Source organism: Danio rerio, chromosome 22 (genome assembly GCF_049306965.1).
Source record: "Danio rerio strain Tuebingen ecotype United States chromosome 22, GRCz12tu, whole genome shotgun sequence".
Taxonomy (NCBI): Eukaryota; Metazoa; Chordata; class Actinopteri; order Cypriniformes; family Danionidae; genus Danio; species Danio rerio.
The window spans coordinates 18,696,924-18,713,665 of NC_133197.1; the positions used below are offsets into that span (position 1 = coordinate 18,696,924).

The 16,742-nt window shown below is 39.0% G+C and overlaps 1 protein-coding gene across 2 annotated transcripts in view; it reads left to right on the forward strand.

Moving 5' to 3' along the window:
* hcn2b (hyperpolarization activated cyclic nucleotide-gated potassium channel 2b) overlaps nt 1–16,504 on the forward strand; it is a 55,680-nt gene extending 39,176 nt beyond the window's left edge. The window contains exons 5-8 of one of the 2 annotated variants that reach the window (XM_680322.10): nt 6,267–6,413; nt 6,485–6,725; nt 13,389–13,553; nt 15,115–16,504. In XM_680322.10, coding sequence (XP_685414.3) covers nt 6,267–6,413; nt 6,485–6,725; nt 13,389–13,553; nt 15,115–15,995 — 1,434 coding nt within the window. In that variant the 3' untranslated portion in view covers nt 15,996–16,504. Of the gene's footprint in view, nt 1–6,130; nt 6,172–6,266; nt 6,414–6,484; nt 6,726–13,388; nt 13,554–15,114 lie in introns of those variants that run through there. The other variant, XM_073937786.1, reaches the window with a different exon arrangement.
* Nucleotides 16,505–16,742: the final 238 nt, after the last annotated feature.

Below are 16,742 nucleotides of genomic sequence, written 5' to 3' on the forward strand. Positions count from 1 at the left end.
GATGATCAAGACAGCTATCTGCTTCGGATACGGGATGAATGCATGATTATATAAACCTTAAGATGAGGAGAATCAGACAGACTATTATGAGTGTAAACGCCATTCAAATTACAGTGTTTGTTTGGGAAGTGATGTTAAGTCATAAGAGGGAAGAGAATAAGAAACAAATGAAAATAAGCTCCATTTGAGTATAAACAGACACGTTTCCTGAGCTGCAGTATCTGTCAGACCTAGCGCAATTAAAAGTTTCCTGAAGTGTTTCCAGTGCTAATACTGAGACCCTTGCTGTATGTTTTAGGGGACACAGACAGCGACTGCTACGAGGTCCGAGTAATTGTCTTCATGTTTCAGCTTAACACCTTGTCTTACTTCAAGGCTGACTGAATGAACCAAAGAGAGGAGAAAATAGACTTCCTTGATCGAAAGGGACAAACCGTAAATTACAGAGATTGTCGAGCCTGATGAGAGGCGAAGGCACTGTTATTTTGAGGTGGCTTAACGTTGGTGTGAAAGTAAACACAGGCATGTTTTTGGTACTTCTTCATGATATAGAGTGATTTGTTGAAGATTTAACCCATCATTATTTAAATGAAATAAAAGTAATTCTTTTCAGCAATATTATACCTCCTTCAAATAGGCTCATTATAGATGTTTTTTTAATAACGAAACTGTCTGTTGCAATTAGCGTTGAGCTATTACCCCAAGCAGAATTGCAAGGTGAAAAAAAAGCATTGTTCCTTTTGGTTGTGTGCGATTGTATAAACCCCTTATTCAATCATAATTAATTAAGATTGAATTAGATTAGTATTTGGTCTGGATTACCGAAACAAAAGGTTTTTACAAAATGGATTTATGATAGGGATTTCCACTCTGAGCTAATTAAAGTCAGTCAGCGTACTTCCCATGACTTCCCACCCACTGCCAAAGGGATGATGAGTAATAGTTTGCATGCGAACACACACATGCAGCGTCTGTCATATATAGTGTGTGCGCACCTGACAGGAAGTTTAATCTTTATTCTGAAGCATTTGAGATATATGGTTGAGGATTAGTTATGTCATCCGAGCTCATTGATGCAGATTATGCTTATTGTTAGCTGATCAGATCATGCCTCAAGTGTTATGACAGCTGCACCTATTGCTTTACACAGTCTCTTCTTATTTCAGTTGCTTTCAGTTTGACTGACACTTCAATTTGTACTGTAAAGCAGCTTTGCATTGTTTACATTTTTACTCCTGGACGTCTGACCTCAACAGGCTGAACAAAGGAAATGAACTGGAGCAGATTTTCAAGTCAATGAAGACAGAGCCACTAAGCACACCTTAATATTATGTAATGGCCATCGTAGACCAATGGTATTTTGAAGGTCTTTATCCGTAGACTTTTTTTAGGGCTCACTTTGGTAAGCTGTTTTGAACTCTGCCACAAATTTATTCTTCAATTTCGCTTGAAGTACAGTAGAGATTAAAATTAGAGAACGAGTTATGATAACTTGATTATTTAAGTAATTAATTCTTCAGCATAAACCAGAAGTGCCCAGTCCTAGAGGGCCAGTGCAAATTTTAGATCCAACCCCAATTAGACACACCTAGGCTAGCTAATCAAGCTCTAACTAGGCTTTCTAGAAACATCAGAGGAGGTGTTTTGAGGCAAGTTGCAGCTAAACTTTGCAGTACACCAGCTGCCCAGGACTTAGTTTAGGCACCCGAAGCATACACCAATAATTAGCAAAAGTACTTACAGAATCTCCCCCTTCAGTGGCCTGTAAAACAGACAGCACCTGTCACTAACAAGCGCGACAGACTGCACCCTGTTAGTAGCTCGGGGATCGACCCAAGACTTGTCAAGTCGTGCATATGTCACCACTCACACACCGACAGTCATTATCCACATGCCTTCTCCAACCAACACCATCCATCCAGCTGGGAGGTCACTAAGGAGCATCACCCTTCCCCCCATGTCATTATCCTGGTGTGCACATGACCCACTATGCTTGAGTTATGCTGGAATATTAGGTCTGAGAGGCCACAGGAGACTGTTTCGCATTTAACGCTTCTTCAGGAATATTGTGACACAAGGTTCAGATTTAGCAGACCACTCTACTGTAAATAGCCTCCCTGCCTAGTAATAAGTGTTTGATGGAATGTGAGGTCTTGACTGCTTCAGTGCCATCAAAAATAACCTTAAACTCAGCTTCACCTCACAACACTTAAAAAGCCAACAGCACCTGAGGAACTGTCTGTCTGGCAGTCTAGTTCAGGGATCTGCACACTTGGGCTGTGTCCGAAATCGCATAATTCCATACTATATGGTACGCTAAAAACAGTATGCTAGCCGCGTAGTATGTCCGAATTCATAGAATTCAAAAAACAATATGCAAGAAGTACCTGGATGACCTACTACTTTCGGCGAGATTTCGAAGTGTGCATCTGATGGACGCTGCACTATCCTATGAGGCATCGTGAGAGAATTCATGAATGGGAGTGACGCAGCTGACGCCGGTAGGTCATGTGATTATAACAAAATGGTGGATGTAGTGCATCCAAGTTACACTCAAACTACTCACATTCATAATGTGTTGAAAGTACTTTTCTATTGGTCAAATTTAATTGCAGTACCTAATGAGTTGTAGGCAATTTCGGATGCAGCCTTGGTTTAGGAGGGTCCTGCAGAGATTAGCTTTAACCCTAATCAAACACACCTGAACAAGTTAATCAGCTAATTAGTACCATTGAGGGCAATATATACTTCTGTTTTGAGCCCACATGGTAGGTTGTATACCCTTTGCCGTACTTTGATGGGTAACTTTCAAAAATGCTACTGCATGTGATGACAAGTCTTGAGTCCAGTGGAGGAGCTTCAGATGGATTGTTGAACACGTTGTCGACACATAGCACTACAGTGTTCACGGGGTGACCCAAGTTCGATTCCAAGCTCAAGGATCCTTTGTCGATCCTTTCCTTTTCTCTGCTTCCCATGCTTTCCTGTCTGTAATCTCCACTGTCCAATTCAGATAAAGGTGAAAACTTGTATAAAAAAGTTGTTGAACATTGTTTCTGCCACTTTCTTCACTGGATGAATATGAGCTACTTCTAAAGTAGCATTGCATGCATTTCCAGTGTAAACTCAAGGCACAGGCAAAGACACATGACACAGTGAAACTTAGAAACCCCACTGCTTACTATTGCTTACTATTATTTTGAAGTGTTATTGCAACCGAATGCAAAAGTATAACTGCCCAAAAAGCATCAGCTACATGCAAGGTATGTGTTATGAGCTACGCACAGATTGCATTGAACAATAAATCCACCATTATATGGACTACAAGGTCCAGTCATGCACTGCACACACACACCGGTTCCTAACCCTGTCTGATTGCAAACACACAGCTAAAGCTGCTCATTGACTGATTACAGGACTATTTCAACAGCGTGCACACACACACACACACACACACACACACATCCGTGCTGAGTCTTGTTATATGGTATTGTGAAAATTTAGATGTGATTTATGCTTTGTCGTCGAGGGTGGAAGATGCTGGAGTAGTATGGATGGAAGATGTAACTAACAAAACGTAGGTGTTGTAAAGTAAAATGGACCTTTGTAAATGGTGCCTTAGCATCTATGCTAGTCTACATAGAATTGCTGTTTTAAATATCTATCTATCTATCTATCTATCTATCTATCTATCTATCTATCTATCTATCTATCTATCTATCTATCTATCTGTCTGTCTGTCTGTCTGTCTGTCTGTCTGTCTGTCTGTCTGTCTGTCTGTCTGTCTGTCTGTCTTGTCTATCTATCTCTGTATATTAGTCTTAGCTCAGTGCTCTTAGTATCTGTTGATTTATTTAGTCCACTTTTATTATTTGCTGCCTGTCATATAGGCATCTTATGTAGAGACAGGAAATCAAGACTGTCACTGATAGTAATGCTCCTCAGTATGTGTGTGAGAAACTGCTGCAGTGATGTGTCGTATGCTGCTGGTATTAACACTCTCTAACCTCTGCGTTCCTCTATTCAACACAGAAACTGTTAACATGAGCCCCTGCTTCGCAAAGTCATGAGGTGGGATTTTCAAATGTTAACATATTTTTAGTCTTGTTAAACGGTCACGAAACACCAAAACACATTTTGTGAGATGTTGACAGTCATAAATAGGTCCAATGTTGCTTAAAACACTATAAGAGCACATATATTTCACTAAAAAGTGGAAATTGGTTGTTGAAATAGTTTCAAGCTAATTTTTTCTTCCGGTTTGCATAGAAATTTTGAAGCTACTTCATGATGATTAGATCCTTGTGTAAACTCCAGAGTGTAGACTGGCTGTCTGTGCCGGCCAGTATAATGTGACGTCTTTGAGCTTTCATCATTAATTCAATAGATAGACTTGGTTCGAACCAACCAGCACACTTTATTGTGATTGAGGTGCAATGGCATTAATATGCATGATAGCTTCGAAGACTGTTTTTACGTGTTACAATGTTCAGACGGCAGATCGACGACACATTGGGTTGCCAACCGTAATTAAAACAAGTAGAAGTAGAAGAATTGTTCGAAGACATGGATTGTCAGTGTTGCATTTATAAAGGTGCCACAGCGAAGGTTTTGTTTTTATTTTTCCGCTATGAGAGTGCAGTTGGACTACAGTGGTCTGCTAACATGCAACAAAAAATGTTTGTAAGAAACATTTTTTTTTACTTGAGAGCTTTTCACATCTGGAAATGGTCCGGATTTGCTACTTGTCTCCTTTTAAAAAAGACACAGCCCCAGTACGTGTTGATTGTCCTGTCTCTATAGATTTTGGTAAGTGTACGATCAATGAGGTTTGTTTATGTTTCTTCAGAGGCAAAGTTAGTTAGTATTGTCAGCAGTACTCTTTCACTTTGTAAAGACACACCTTAGTCAAAATGATTTAGTTACTAAGTTTACAGTACGTTAATATCATTACAATATTATGGGCAGAAAGATCCGCTGTAATTGCTAATTAACAGAGAAATGTGTGTTTTTTTTTTCCCATTCACTGTTCGGTATCATACACTCCATTAAATAATCACTCTTCCAGCAGTTCCTTGCATCCATTATCTTGTTTGTCAGCATGCATGAAATGTTCCCGAATGAAAGTGGAAGTGTTAAACTGCAGTTAAAGTTGACAAATTAATAAGTTGCCAAATAATTTGATAACTGATGTCCATGTAAATGTAGTTACTGTCTTTCTCCTCTACGTCTGTGTTTGTTTTGCCTCAGTAAAAAAAAATCACTGCTTGCTCGAATTGAACCTCTTTTTCATGCAAACTCTTGAATCTTTCGCCACTCAACACTCCCAGCTAAACAAAGTAGAACTCATCCCCTTTCCTGACATTTGTAAACTTGAGGTGTGAAAACACCCTGCTGATACAGGGGGCTTTCATGGCCCTTTGAAGGAATAGTTCACCCCAAAATAAAGATTATTTATCATCATTACCTTATCCTACAGTTGTTCCAAACCTGCTTGAGTTTATTTCTTCTGTTGGACACAAAACAATACATTTTGATGCAAGCTAAAAACCCCTAGCCATGACTTCCATAGTATTTGTTTTCCCTACTATGACACTCAGTGGTTAGAGCTTTCTTCAAATATCTTTTGTGTGCTACAGAAACTCAAACAACTCAAGGGCTAAGCAAATTATGATAAAAACCTTCATTTTAGGGTGAACTATGCCTTTAACCTATTATATTTTGCTACCAACTTAATATATTCACTCGAGTACTGGGACAAAACTGATTTTGTAAACAGAAAAACTAATGGTAGATGATATATAGCTAATCAGTGATACATTTGTGAAACATCCATAATTTTAGCATTTGCTCTTTTGATATAAACCAGATTCTACACAACATACATAGAGAAAATTCTGTAACAAATCAGAAAGCAGATGTAGAGACAGTCAACTACATGATGCTGTGCTACGAATACGGCTTGTCATCCATTTCCACAAACTCTTTCTGCTTCCAGAACATCCCATTATCATATGCACTTTAGTGGATCACCATAAATAACTTCTCTTGATGTTTCCTAAAATAGCAGGAACGCCTATACAAGAAAACAAGCCTGGATGATTAATTATTTACTTTCATGTGTATACAGTGATCCCTGTCAGCATATCACATCACCACAAAAGAGGCCAGGTGGGATTAAAATGGCTGACCGACTGGCTGCTTAGATATTTTGAGTCAAAAGTGTGTCCCATAACATCTTTTTTTTGTTCCTTTTTTCATTCCAGTACAAGCAAGTTGAGCAGTACATGTCTTTCCACAAACTTCCGGCCGACTTCCGGCAGAAGATCCATGACTATTATGAGCACAGATACCAGGGAAAGATGTTCGACGAGGAAAGCATTTTGGAAGAACTGAACGAACCATTACGAGAGGTACTAGAAAATCCTACAGAAATTCTTTACTCATCTCCAATTTGACAATAAACTAACTTTTGTACCTTCAGGAAATAGTCAACTTCAACTGCCGGAAGCTGGTGGCGTCCATGCCGCTGTTCGCCAACGCAGATCCAAACTTTGTGACAGCAATGCTAACCAAGCTGCGCTTCGAGGTCTTCCAACCAGGAGATTACATCATTCGTGAGGGAACCATCGGCAAAAAGATGTACTTTATTCAGCACGGCGTAGTCAGTGTCCTGACCAAAGGGAATATTGGCATGAAGCTCTCTGACGGCTCCTATTTTGGGGGTAAGATCAAAAATATGCTCATTTGGATCATATGCTTCATGAAGATTTCAATTTCTAACAGATAAAATACAGCTGAATGTAGCTCTTTTACAGCTTTGAAACTTGTGACATACTGTTAGTAAATATTAAATGTTATAATAAAATTAAATAAATAAATATAATAAAAACGCACCATAGGAAAAAAACGTAGAGAATGCAGTAATTTACTAGTTAATTTCCTGTTTAAAAAGATAAATAAATTAAATTGTAAATTATTATTTGTAAAATAAACGAGTAATAATTACAGGAAAATATAGTATAAAGTTTAGTTTGCTGTTTTTTGTGAATCAACTGGGTATAGGCGAAATTCTAAATAAAAGTCCCCTAAAGACCAAAAACTCATTTTATATCTAATATATTATTCATAATAATAAAATAATGATATCTAAAGTTAAATGATATTGTAAATTATTTACAATCAAAACTGTGACATGTCTGGAAACTACATATTAAAAACAACTTCAAAATAAAAGTCAAGAATTGATGTAAATAAATGCAATTCATGAGGAACTTATTTTTGTGTAAGTTTTACAATTTGACATTTACTAATAAAATAAATAAAAACTGTTAATAATATTGCAAATAGTTTTACTAAAAATGTCAAATTCTAAGAATTAGAAACAAAATTCAAAATAAAACTCACACAAAACTATTTAAAATAATATATTGCAAAATATTCAGTAAAAACATTAATTTTATTCATCATTTCACTCCAACGGGATCAGTAGCAAATTAATCACATTCCTGTGGGATTTTTGTAAACAAAGACCAAGAAAAAACATTGACTGCTTTGTGTTCCAACTGTAAGCATTATAAACTAGAACTGTGTGTACAGTCTCATATTATGGAATAGTATGTATAGTTAAACACCCTAGCAGCTGGTTTTGCACTGTGAGTACAGTGGTAAATACCGCTGACATTTGAACATGACTCCTCAGTTCCTCCCTCCAGCGGGCTTTGTCCCATTTAAGACGCCGTCCCCTTCGAGGGGCTTGCGTTGGTGATCCAGAAAAAAGCCAGAGTCTTTAGGCCACAGTCTGTGAGGGGCGAAGAGCAGAGTTCACAAGACAGAGAATATACCAGAAGCCAGCGGCACTGAAGAAAGAAAGCTGATAAAGAACAAATAGGGCCAATTAATAACACCTAATTAGTGGAGCAGAAATCTTTGCTGTCGAATAGAGAGATTCCCTGGCCAAAAACAATTAATTCCAGACTGATTTGTCATGATACTTTATACTGATTACCATCAAAAACAGGGGTGCTCAATCTCAGTCCTGGAGGACCAGTGTCCTGCTTATTTTAGTTCCAACTCCAATAAACACACCTGAACCAGCTAATCAAGCTATTTCTTTATATACAAAAACTTCCAGGCAGGTGTGTTGAGGGAAGTTATAGCTAAACTATGCGGGACACCAGCCCAAGTTTGGACACCCCTGACCAAAAATGTAAATTCTGTAATCATTTACTCACCCTTCAACTGGTTCCAACATTGTAAGACATTTGGAGAAAAGCTAGTATGCAAACCGCTGATGGTAATCCGTGACTTCCATGATAGTTATTTTTCATACTATGGAGGTCAATGGTTACCATCAACTGTTGGTTTCTATTTTGTTAGGTCATAGAAAGTCTGACCATTTACTTCCATGCTTGGAGGGAGTTGAATGGAATTGAAATACTTAAATATGAATGAAGATTTCAGCTACTTTTGTCCAAGATATGATTTAGACTTTTGGTTCAGTATTTTTTGTTTTAAACAAATCCTTTGTTGTTTTAAGCAGTTAATTCTTGTTTTAAATATGTTTACTTAATGAAATGATATTGATCCTTAAAGTCTGTGTAAAGTGAACGTTGAAGAGACTTTTATCTCAGTATGCTGATGATAAACTATTGTTATTAATATGCAGTCGCTATGGAAGCCCTCGGGTTGATGTCAACAGAAGAACCGCCACTCCAAACATAAAAGCAAATGGTCAGCCTTTCATTGAAGATTACCAAAACAAACAGTGTTTTCCAGTGGATTGACTTCCATGGGTAAATTATTCACCTTAAGAATAACAATGTGAGCTAGCAAAATAAAGATTGTAAATTTTCATTTCAGGCAGATTTTAAATCCCAAGATCGAGCTTTGAGTTTGTTTAATCTTATCTTTCAGTTTCTGTACATTTTACCGGGAAATTCAGATAACATGTTGTTTTGATGCTCTTTGTTGATGGTGTAATTTAACACGATCTTTCCTTCCTAGTAATTAGAACACAAAACAAACGTTTCAGTAACTTAAGGCAAAGAAAAAAAAAGCCTTTTGTGATGTGTATGGGGTACATCATACACAGCTCTTTGGAATACTTGATTCTGTTTGGTCAACTATGACATTGCAAGGTATGTTATGCTCAGATAACTGCTGAAACTAACAACACAGAGTCATCCGGTTACTTCAGGAGTCATCTTGACTGTCAGTGAATACATTTCATTTAAACACATCCATATTATCCGTCATGTTTAGCGCCATTTTGCAACTAAGCAATAGTTAGTAGGTTAGTGTAGGCTGCATTCAGCCTTTGTTCTTGTCAGCATTATGTTTCATGAAATACTTAATATATTATTGTAACTTTTTTGTCTCATTGGTACATTTTGTGGCAAATAGCCATATAATAAGCAGAATAATGTACATTTAGTTAGTTATTTAGTTAGTCGCTGGTTCGAGCCCCGACTGGGTCAGTTGGAATTTCTGTGTGGAGTTTGCATGTTCTCCCTGCGTTCGCGTTGGTTTCCTCCGGGTGCTCCGGTTTCCCTCACAAGTCCAAAGACATGCAGGACAGATGAATTGGGTAAGCTAAATTGTCCGTAGTGTATGAGTGTGAATGGATGTTCCCCTGTGATGGGTTGCAGCTGGAAGGGCATCCACTGTGTTAAGGGCCGTGCTGGATAAGTTGGCGGTTCATTCTGCTGCGGTGACCCCCGATTAATAAAGGGACTAAGCCGAAAATAAAATGAATAAATGAATGAATGATGTTTTAAATAAGTTGAAGAGTTTATATAAATAATTGTGTTTCTTTTTTTTAATTTCTTAAATATTAATTTTATATAAATAGATAAATTATATATACAGTTGAAAACAAAATGATTAGCCCTCATGTGAAATTTTTACTAATATTTTATTTTTCCAAAGTGTTATTTAACGGAGGGATTTTTTTCTAACTCATTTTTAAACAACAGTTTTAATAATTAATTGTAAGCAAGCTAGTAAATACATAAGCAATTAGAAGAGACAATCATCAATCATAACACAATTCTTCGATTTATATACTGTATATTATCAAATAACTTATCAGTTTAAGTTACCATGAAAAACAGCTTGGCTATTTGATTTGTTTAATAGCATAAGCCACTGTAGATGCTACCTAATAAATTCGATTTAAGTGAGCATGCAGCTTTTAGCTGTGTTCATAAGCTGGATATATTAAGTATGTTTAACAGACATGCTTCTTAGCAGCTTATAGAAATGAGAAATCATCATTAATCTCCTCGACTGAGCTTTAAATATCATGAATGATACATTAAGCATGTGTAGGTGCATGCAGATAATCAAAGTTTAATGTGAATGAATACCTGCAGTTTGACCTGATTTCTGTAAAAAAAAAAAAAAAGGTATCATGGATGTTTTGCACGTTCTGTATTTAACAACTGTAAACCGGCGCTAAATTTGATCTCCACACTTGTGGTAAAAGGAGGCACTTCGTCAAACATCTGACAGTTCAGTTTTGCACGCTGTGATACGTCAAGTCAAACTGGGCATGTTGTGAAAATGTGATTTTTGGCAGACGGCTGTTTTTGCAGTTTATTATTAGAGGTACAAATCTGACATTCTGGCAGGTCTGCTGGCGCAAAAGATGGGATTCAGATTCATATATCAAAAGATATTTAATCATTATTATAGCTACTAGTCAATACTGTGCAGTTTTTGAGAACTATAATTTGACAGAATATCACATGCAGTATTTATCAAGTGCCTGTAATGTGCCAACTCTACAAAGGCCTGTCAACAAGACATGGCCAAAAAACTTCAAAGGCCGAATGAAACTGGGCTAGAAACAGTCTGAGCACCAGAGGAAGAAGAAATCCTATAAAATATTTAATTAAATTATACACATTTTAATGGTAAAAAAAAAAATCAGTGCAAAAACAACTTTCTTATTTTTATTTTTCCAGGAAAACATTAAAAAAATCCTTCATTCAAAGTTTCAGTGGTGTAATGGCGTGGCATTTTAGTCATATTTGCATACAAATAGAGCAGCAGTCCAATGTTATTAGCATTAAGATGATTAAAGAACAACTACAACTTGACTCATTTATAATTGAAGCTACTTTGCTGTTGACCAAATTGAACATAATTGAATTCTTTTGATGCCTTAAAAAACTCTTGGTCATGCAAATTCTAATTTTAATGACTGCAAATTTCTCAATGCAATTATAAATGAGACACTCAACTCTAGGATGTCAAACCAGCAAAAGTTGTTAATGGTTCTGAAATGGGATCGATTTTAACTGAACATGCAATATGAATCAGTTCAAGGAACTAAAGGTTGAGTTTTTTTTAAATATTTATCTTAAAGGCTCGTATTGACCTGCAAGTGTTACCAAGAATTGAAGATATATTGATTTTTTTATGACAGGCAACTTCCTCTTCAATCTTCAGTTCAGTTCTATGCACTCTATGGGGAATGATGGGCACAGCAACTTCAATGAAATTGAACCGTGCCAATATTCACTTTGAAGTGTGGCCACATTTTCAACTGGGTAGATCCCAAATGCTGAGCTGTGTGTGTGTGTGTGTGTGTTAAGCCCTCTCAGTCAGTGACAGGATCTTACCTCTCGAAAATGCTGATACAAGTCTGCAGACAGGAACTGGCAGGTCCTCTACTGTTAGCTTTTCATACTTTAGCTCCAGGTTTGGTAATTTGGTCTTTAACGAACAAAGTGACCAAAGAGAGAAAGTGGGACCAAAAACCACAACTGTTAAGTTTATGTTGGATGTTTGAAATTGGTGAACACTATTGCACTACATCTACTTACATCATATTGTGGTCAAGCTAGGCTGCTAGTCAAGCAATGCTAATCAGGTTTTTTTTTTTTTTGAAGGTTTTAGAGGGTTTTTTGATTTCTATTGGTCATCCTTTTAGACAAGCAAACCAGCTAAAACTAAAGTGCCTAATAAGCTGCTTATGGCGTACTCTCACTATGTACAGCTGCTTTAAACCGAGCCAAAGCACGCTTGTCCCCTCTCCTGTCTCCCCCGATGGCCCGCACTCACATTACATTCAGGCCTGGGCACGCTTACGTCATCGATGATTCGCTGGTCAGAAGCGCAGCTTGCTTAGCACAGTGGACATTTGTTCAGTTATATCGTCGTTTAAGTCGTTTTATATGCAGTGACACGCAGTCAAATATTTTGCCAAACAGGTCAGCCACTTTTGACGCTCAAAAACAATCATAAAGTCCTCATGCTGCAGGTATTAGGAGGTTTGCTGAAGGTGCAGAGCTTTCATGACGTGGGAGTTTTGCGTCTTTAATAATCTACGACAGTTTGCGTTCATTGAGCAGCAAGAGTGATTAATAAGCGCATATGAAACAGTCCATTGAAACTCACGTCTCGCTTTCAGTTTCTTCAAGTGAACCGTGCCTGAGCCCGATTCAGCGCACTCACACTTCTCAAACGATCCGGGAAACGGGCCAGAGCACGGTTCGGATAGCATAGTGTGAGTAGGCCCTTAAACTATTGAAATTTGATTGAGTTTGGTCTTCTAGCATGGTCAAGTCTTTGTTAGCTAGGTGCCTAAGTACTGAAGACCTATCTAAAACCAACAACCACCAAAAACCCATCTTGGCTTTGCGAAAAAGCAAAGGCTTTTTCCTCTTAGGGACAAGCAGCTTTTGGTAGTTTTGCTAGTCTCCCAGCTTAACAAGTACTAAATATCTATCAATAATTAATTAAAACCAATATATCATTGTTGGCTGATTTACAACTGGGGTTTTCCCTATCAGATACAGCCAGTATTCGATAGAAATCCCCCCTAACCCCTTCAGACTTGACTGTAGGCCCTCCGTGTCTCAGGGATCTTATGTCAAGTAGGTATCACTGCAGCCTGGATACCTCCAAGAGGGAGGGATTACACTAAAAGTAGGTTTGGTGACCTCCAAGTGGGAGGGACTTATGCCACAATTAGGGTGTGTTTAGGTGGAGTGGATATTAACAAAACACATCAGGTTACTTTAAGGTTTGGGTTTGGGGTAGGCGTAGACATTCCTAAAACACAATAGGTTACTGTGAGGTCAGGTTTAGGGTTGGGGTGGGTGTAGACATTCATAAAACCGAACAGGTTACTGTGAGGTCAGGTTTAGGGTTGGGGTAGTTGTAGACCTTTATAAAGCACAATATTCGACTCTGTCATGTACAAGACATTAAATAAATATAAACTCCAGGTTTGTACAGCCCACTTGGAGCTCAAGTCCCACACACTTAGAGCTTGCTCTGACCTCAGTAAATACCCTTTGCTCTTATGTACTACTTACCCTCCCATTTATGACAACAATCAAATCACAACCATGACATTTTCTGTTCATTTTCAGAGATCTGTCTGTTGACCCGTGGAAGACGAACTGCCAGTGTGCGGGCAGACACCTACTGCAGACTGTACTCCCTCTCTGTGGACAACTTCAATGAAGTACTGGAGGAGTACCCCATGATGAGGAGAGCATTTGAGACAGTAGCCATTGACCGCCTTGATCGAATTGGTAAGTCATCCAGTAATATGTAATAATAAGTTAACTGTGGTAATACTGTAGTACAGTCCCATTGCATCATGTGAATGTGTGTTAACTTGTGTTTGAGGAGTTTTTGGTAAACGGCCCAGAATTTCCATGTGTTTGGATATCCTCTAGTCACATGTGTGGGCATATTTGAGGCCACTCCAAATTTAGTTTGCTTTGAATGCAATTGTTTTGCCACCCTTGGCTTGTGTCCTCAGCACATAAATTGCCAAGAGAGGTAAGCCACCTGCCCTCCTCACCCCTCTCAGCATCCAGTCAAAATACTCTTCCTTTATCTCCCAAGGTCAGTGTGCTGCTGATGTCACTCCCTCTCACATGACCACCTCAGTTGTTTACATAGGGGCCATGCAGCCACCCCACTCGCTGCTGTTGCCATGGCAGCCAGATTCCATAAATGATCAGTTCAGCTCATGGAGGAGTTTAGACCACAGACACATTGCAGAAGAACATCCGCTAACCCGATCTCAGATTCAATGACCTGCTACATTCACTAAATGTCAATAGCTGTTATTATCAAAGTGAAAATGGTGTCAAATTGTAGACCTTACTGTACCAGAGAGCCATTTTACTTCTGCCATTCCCCACAGCGAAAAACCCTAAGAGATATTATAAATGAATTCTAGTTTAAGTACTTTAGGACACAACTAAAACAAAATCTCAACGCCAAACCCCATGGCTGCCATAAAACGGAGCTGCACACGGTGTGATTTGCACCACAGAGTTGTGGAAGACAGCTTGGTGAAATTGCAAGCTCAAACCACAAGTGATAGTTCTAAGTGTTATTCGTATGTGGTACTGGAGAAAGAGGTGAGAGAAATTGGAGGCGATGTTGGGGCACTGCCAGCAGGATCTTTGCGCAGGATGTCATTTTAGCTGCAAATTGTCTTGCTAGCAGCAGGGTGCAGGTGATAGGCACATGCCGAGTTGCAAGTTTGTGTTAGCAATGGCGTGACTCAGCACAACGACACCAGTGCCAGACATTATATCTTCCCTCTCACTAGAAACCTCAGCAGGACTCTGGGGCTTGCTGTTCACAGGGAAGTGGCTAACCAATCTTACGTTTGGAAAAAAATAGTGTCTAAGGCCATGTGTGCTAGTGAGTAAGACATAATACAGGGGTCTTAAGACATGTTTAGAAAACAGTCAAGGAGACCTTGATTAGTTAATTCAGGTGTTTATTAATGAATTGTATACAGCTAAACCCTACTTAAAAAGGGCCCTCCAGGAGCAGGATTGAAACCAGGATGGATCTGGATTACAATTGTGATTCATACCTTCACCTGGAAAATTTGACAAAATTAGGTGAAGTATGATGGTTTAGAATAAGACAATGCTTCATTGTGTCTGACAATTACTAAAGCCACAGGGTGCAATAGAGTACAGTTTAATGAATTCACTGTAACAAGAAATAAACATTTAGGTAATTGCCATTATTATTAATCATCCTTAACTTCAGGATTACTAGCTACAGTAGTTATGGACACTTAGAAAAAATAAGATATAACTTATCATCTTTTCTTTACAGGAAAGAAGAACTCCATCCTGATGCACAAAGTACAACATGATCTCAATTCTGGTGTTTTCAACAACCGTGAGAATGAGATGATCCAGGAGATTGTGAAATACGATAGGGAAATGGTTAAACTGGTTAAACAAGGGGACATGCAGAGGCCCAGGGCCATGTCCATGACTCCGTCAACTCATGGGAGTATGTTTGGACCTTCTAGTCAACCCTCTACAAGTTCTGCCATTGCTACTCTCCAGCAAGCTGTTGCCATGAGCTTCTGTCCCCAGATGGGTAACCCTCTAATGGGTTCTGGATCTGTCCAGTCTCCCCGTATGGTGCGGCGATTCCAGGTCGTCCAGACTCAGACACCCCCAGGTTCCCAGTACTCAACCTTAGCCCGTGCCTCTGCTCTTGCAAGCACACCTGTCCATAGTCCTCTGGCAACTACTGCTCGAACATTCCAGTATGGTTCAAGCCCCCCGGGTGCACCCTCAGGCTCCCAGTTATCCCTTGTACAGCAACTTGTCCCTAGTCCCACACATCGACCAGCAGTCCACAGGAGCACTCTCACCCAGGACGCACGTGCCCTTTCCGCCTCCCAGCCATCCTTACGCCCAGACATGATTCAGCCAGTTGCCCCAAGTCCTCCCCAGTCTACCCGAGTCTCTTCTACTTCCATCGGTCCCCCTCAGAACCTCCCAGGTCCCACTGGTCTTAGGGGAAGTATCCCACCTAGAATGGCACTAACACACCAAATGTCTGTAGGTGCATTTCCTCCTGCCTCCCTACCCCAGATGAGACCTAGCTTGGATTCAGGTCTTCCCAAGAAGGATTCAATAAGCAGCCTCCCAGAAACAGAACAACATCACATCAGATCTAGATTATCTTCAAATTTGTGACCTCAATAGCGTTGGTGGTCTCTGCTTCAGTCAGGAACATATGGACCTTTGTTCTCCAAGAACTTCTCCCGAACCCTAGTCACACCTTTGGATTTTACTCTCAGAATGTATGTGATTGTGACTGGCCACAAGGGCAAACAAACCCTCAAAACTTTCTAGCATAAAACAAACATGTCTGTATCATTCTTACCGCAATTGGGACAATTGATTCCATTGTCTCATGATATAAACATCAATGTAGCTTCCACCCTCACACTTTGCCTCTTTGAAATGGTTTTCTTTATTGTAGCTGTTCACAGAGATTACAAATGTACCCACACCCTTTTATATACTGTAGTACAAATGATGCAAGCTGATGTGTGTCTAAATACCGGGACTTAGCAGTTTGCTGCTGATCACAATGTAGGAGCTTACTTCCTCTTCTCAACTTGAACCGGCTAGACATTAGATATATAACCTATAATGCACAAAATTAGAATTGCTATTGAAAATAAAGGTGTATTTGATGACTTGAGAGCCCCAAACTGTTTTGAAATGGGATGTATTCTTACTGGAACTGCTGTCTTTGTCTTATTTTTTCAGACCAAAGTTGGGCCGAAGTAAAATATTAACATGAGCTGACATGCAAAGGTGTGTCAAGTGTTTCTTACTTGTCCCACAACAGACCAGATTTCACCATCTTGATTTAGTTTTGGGACAATTAAATGAATCAATAGTTTCCTAATTAGCGTTCATAAGAGCATATAC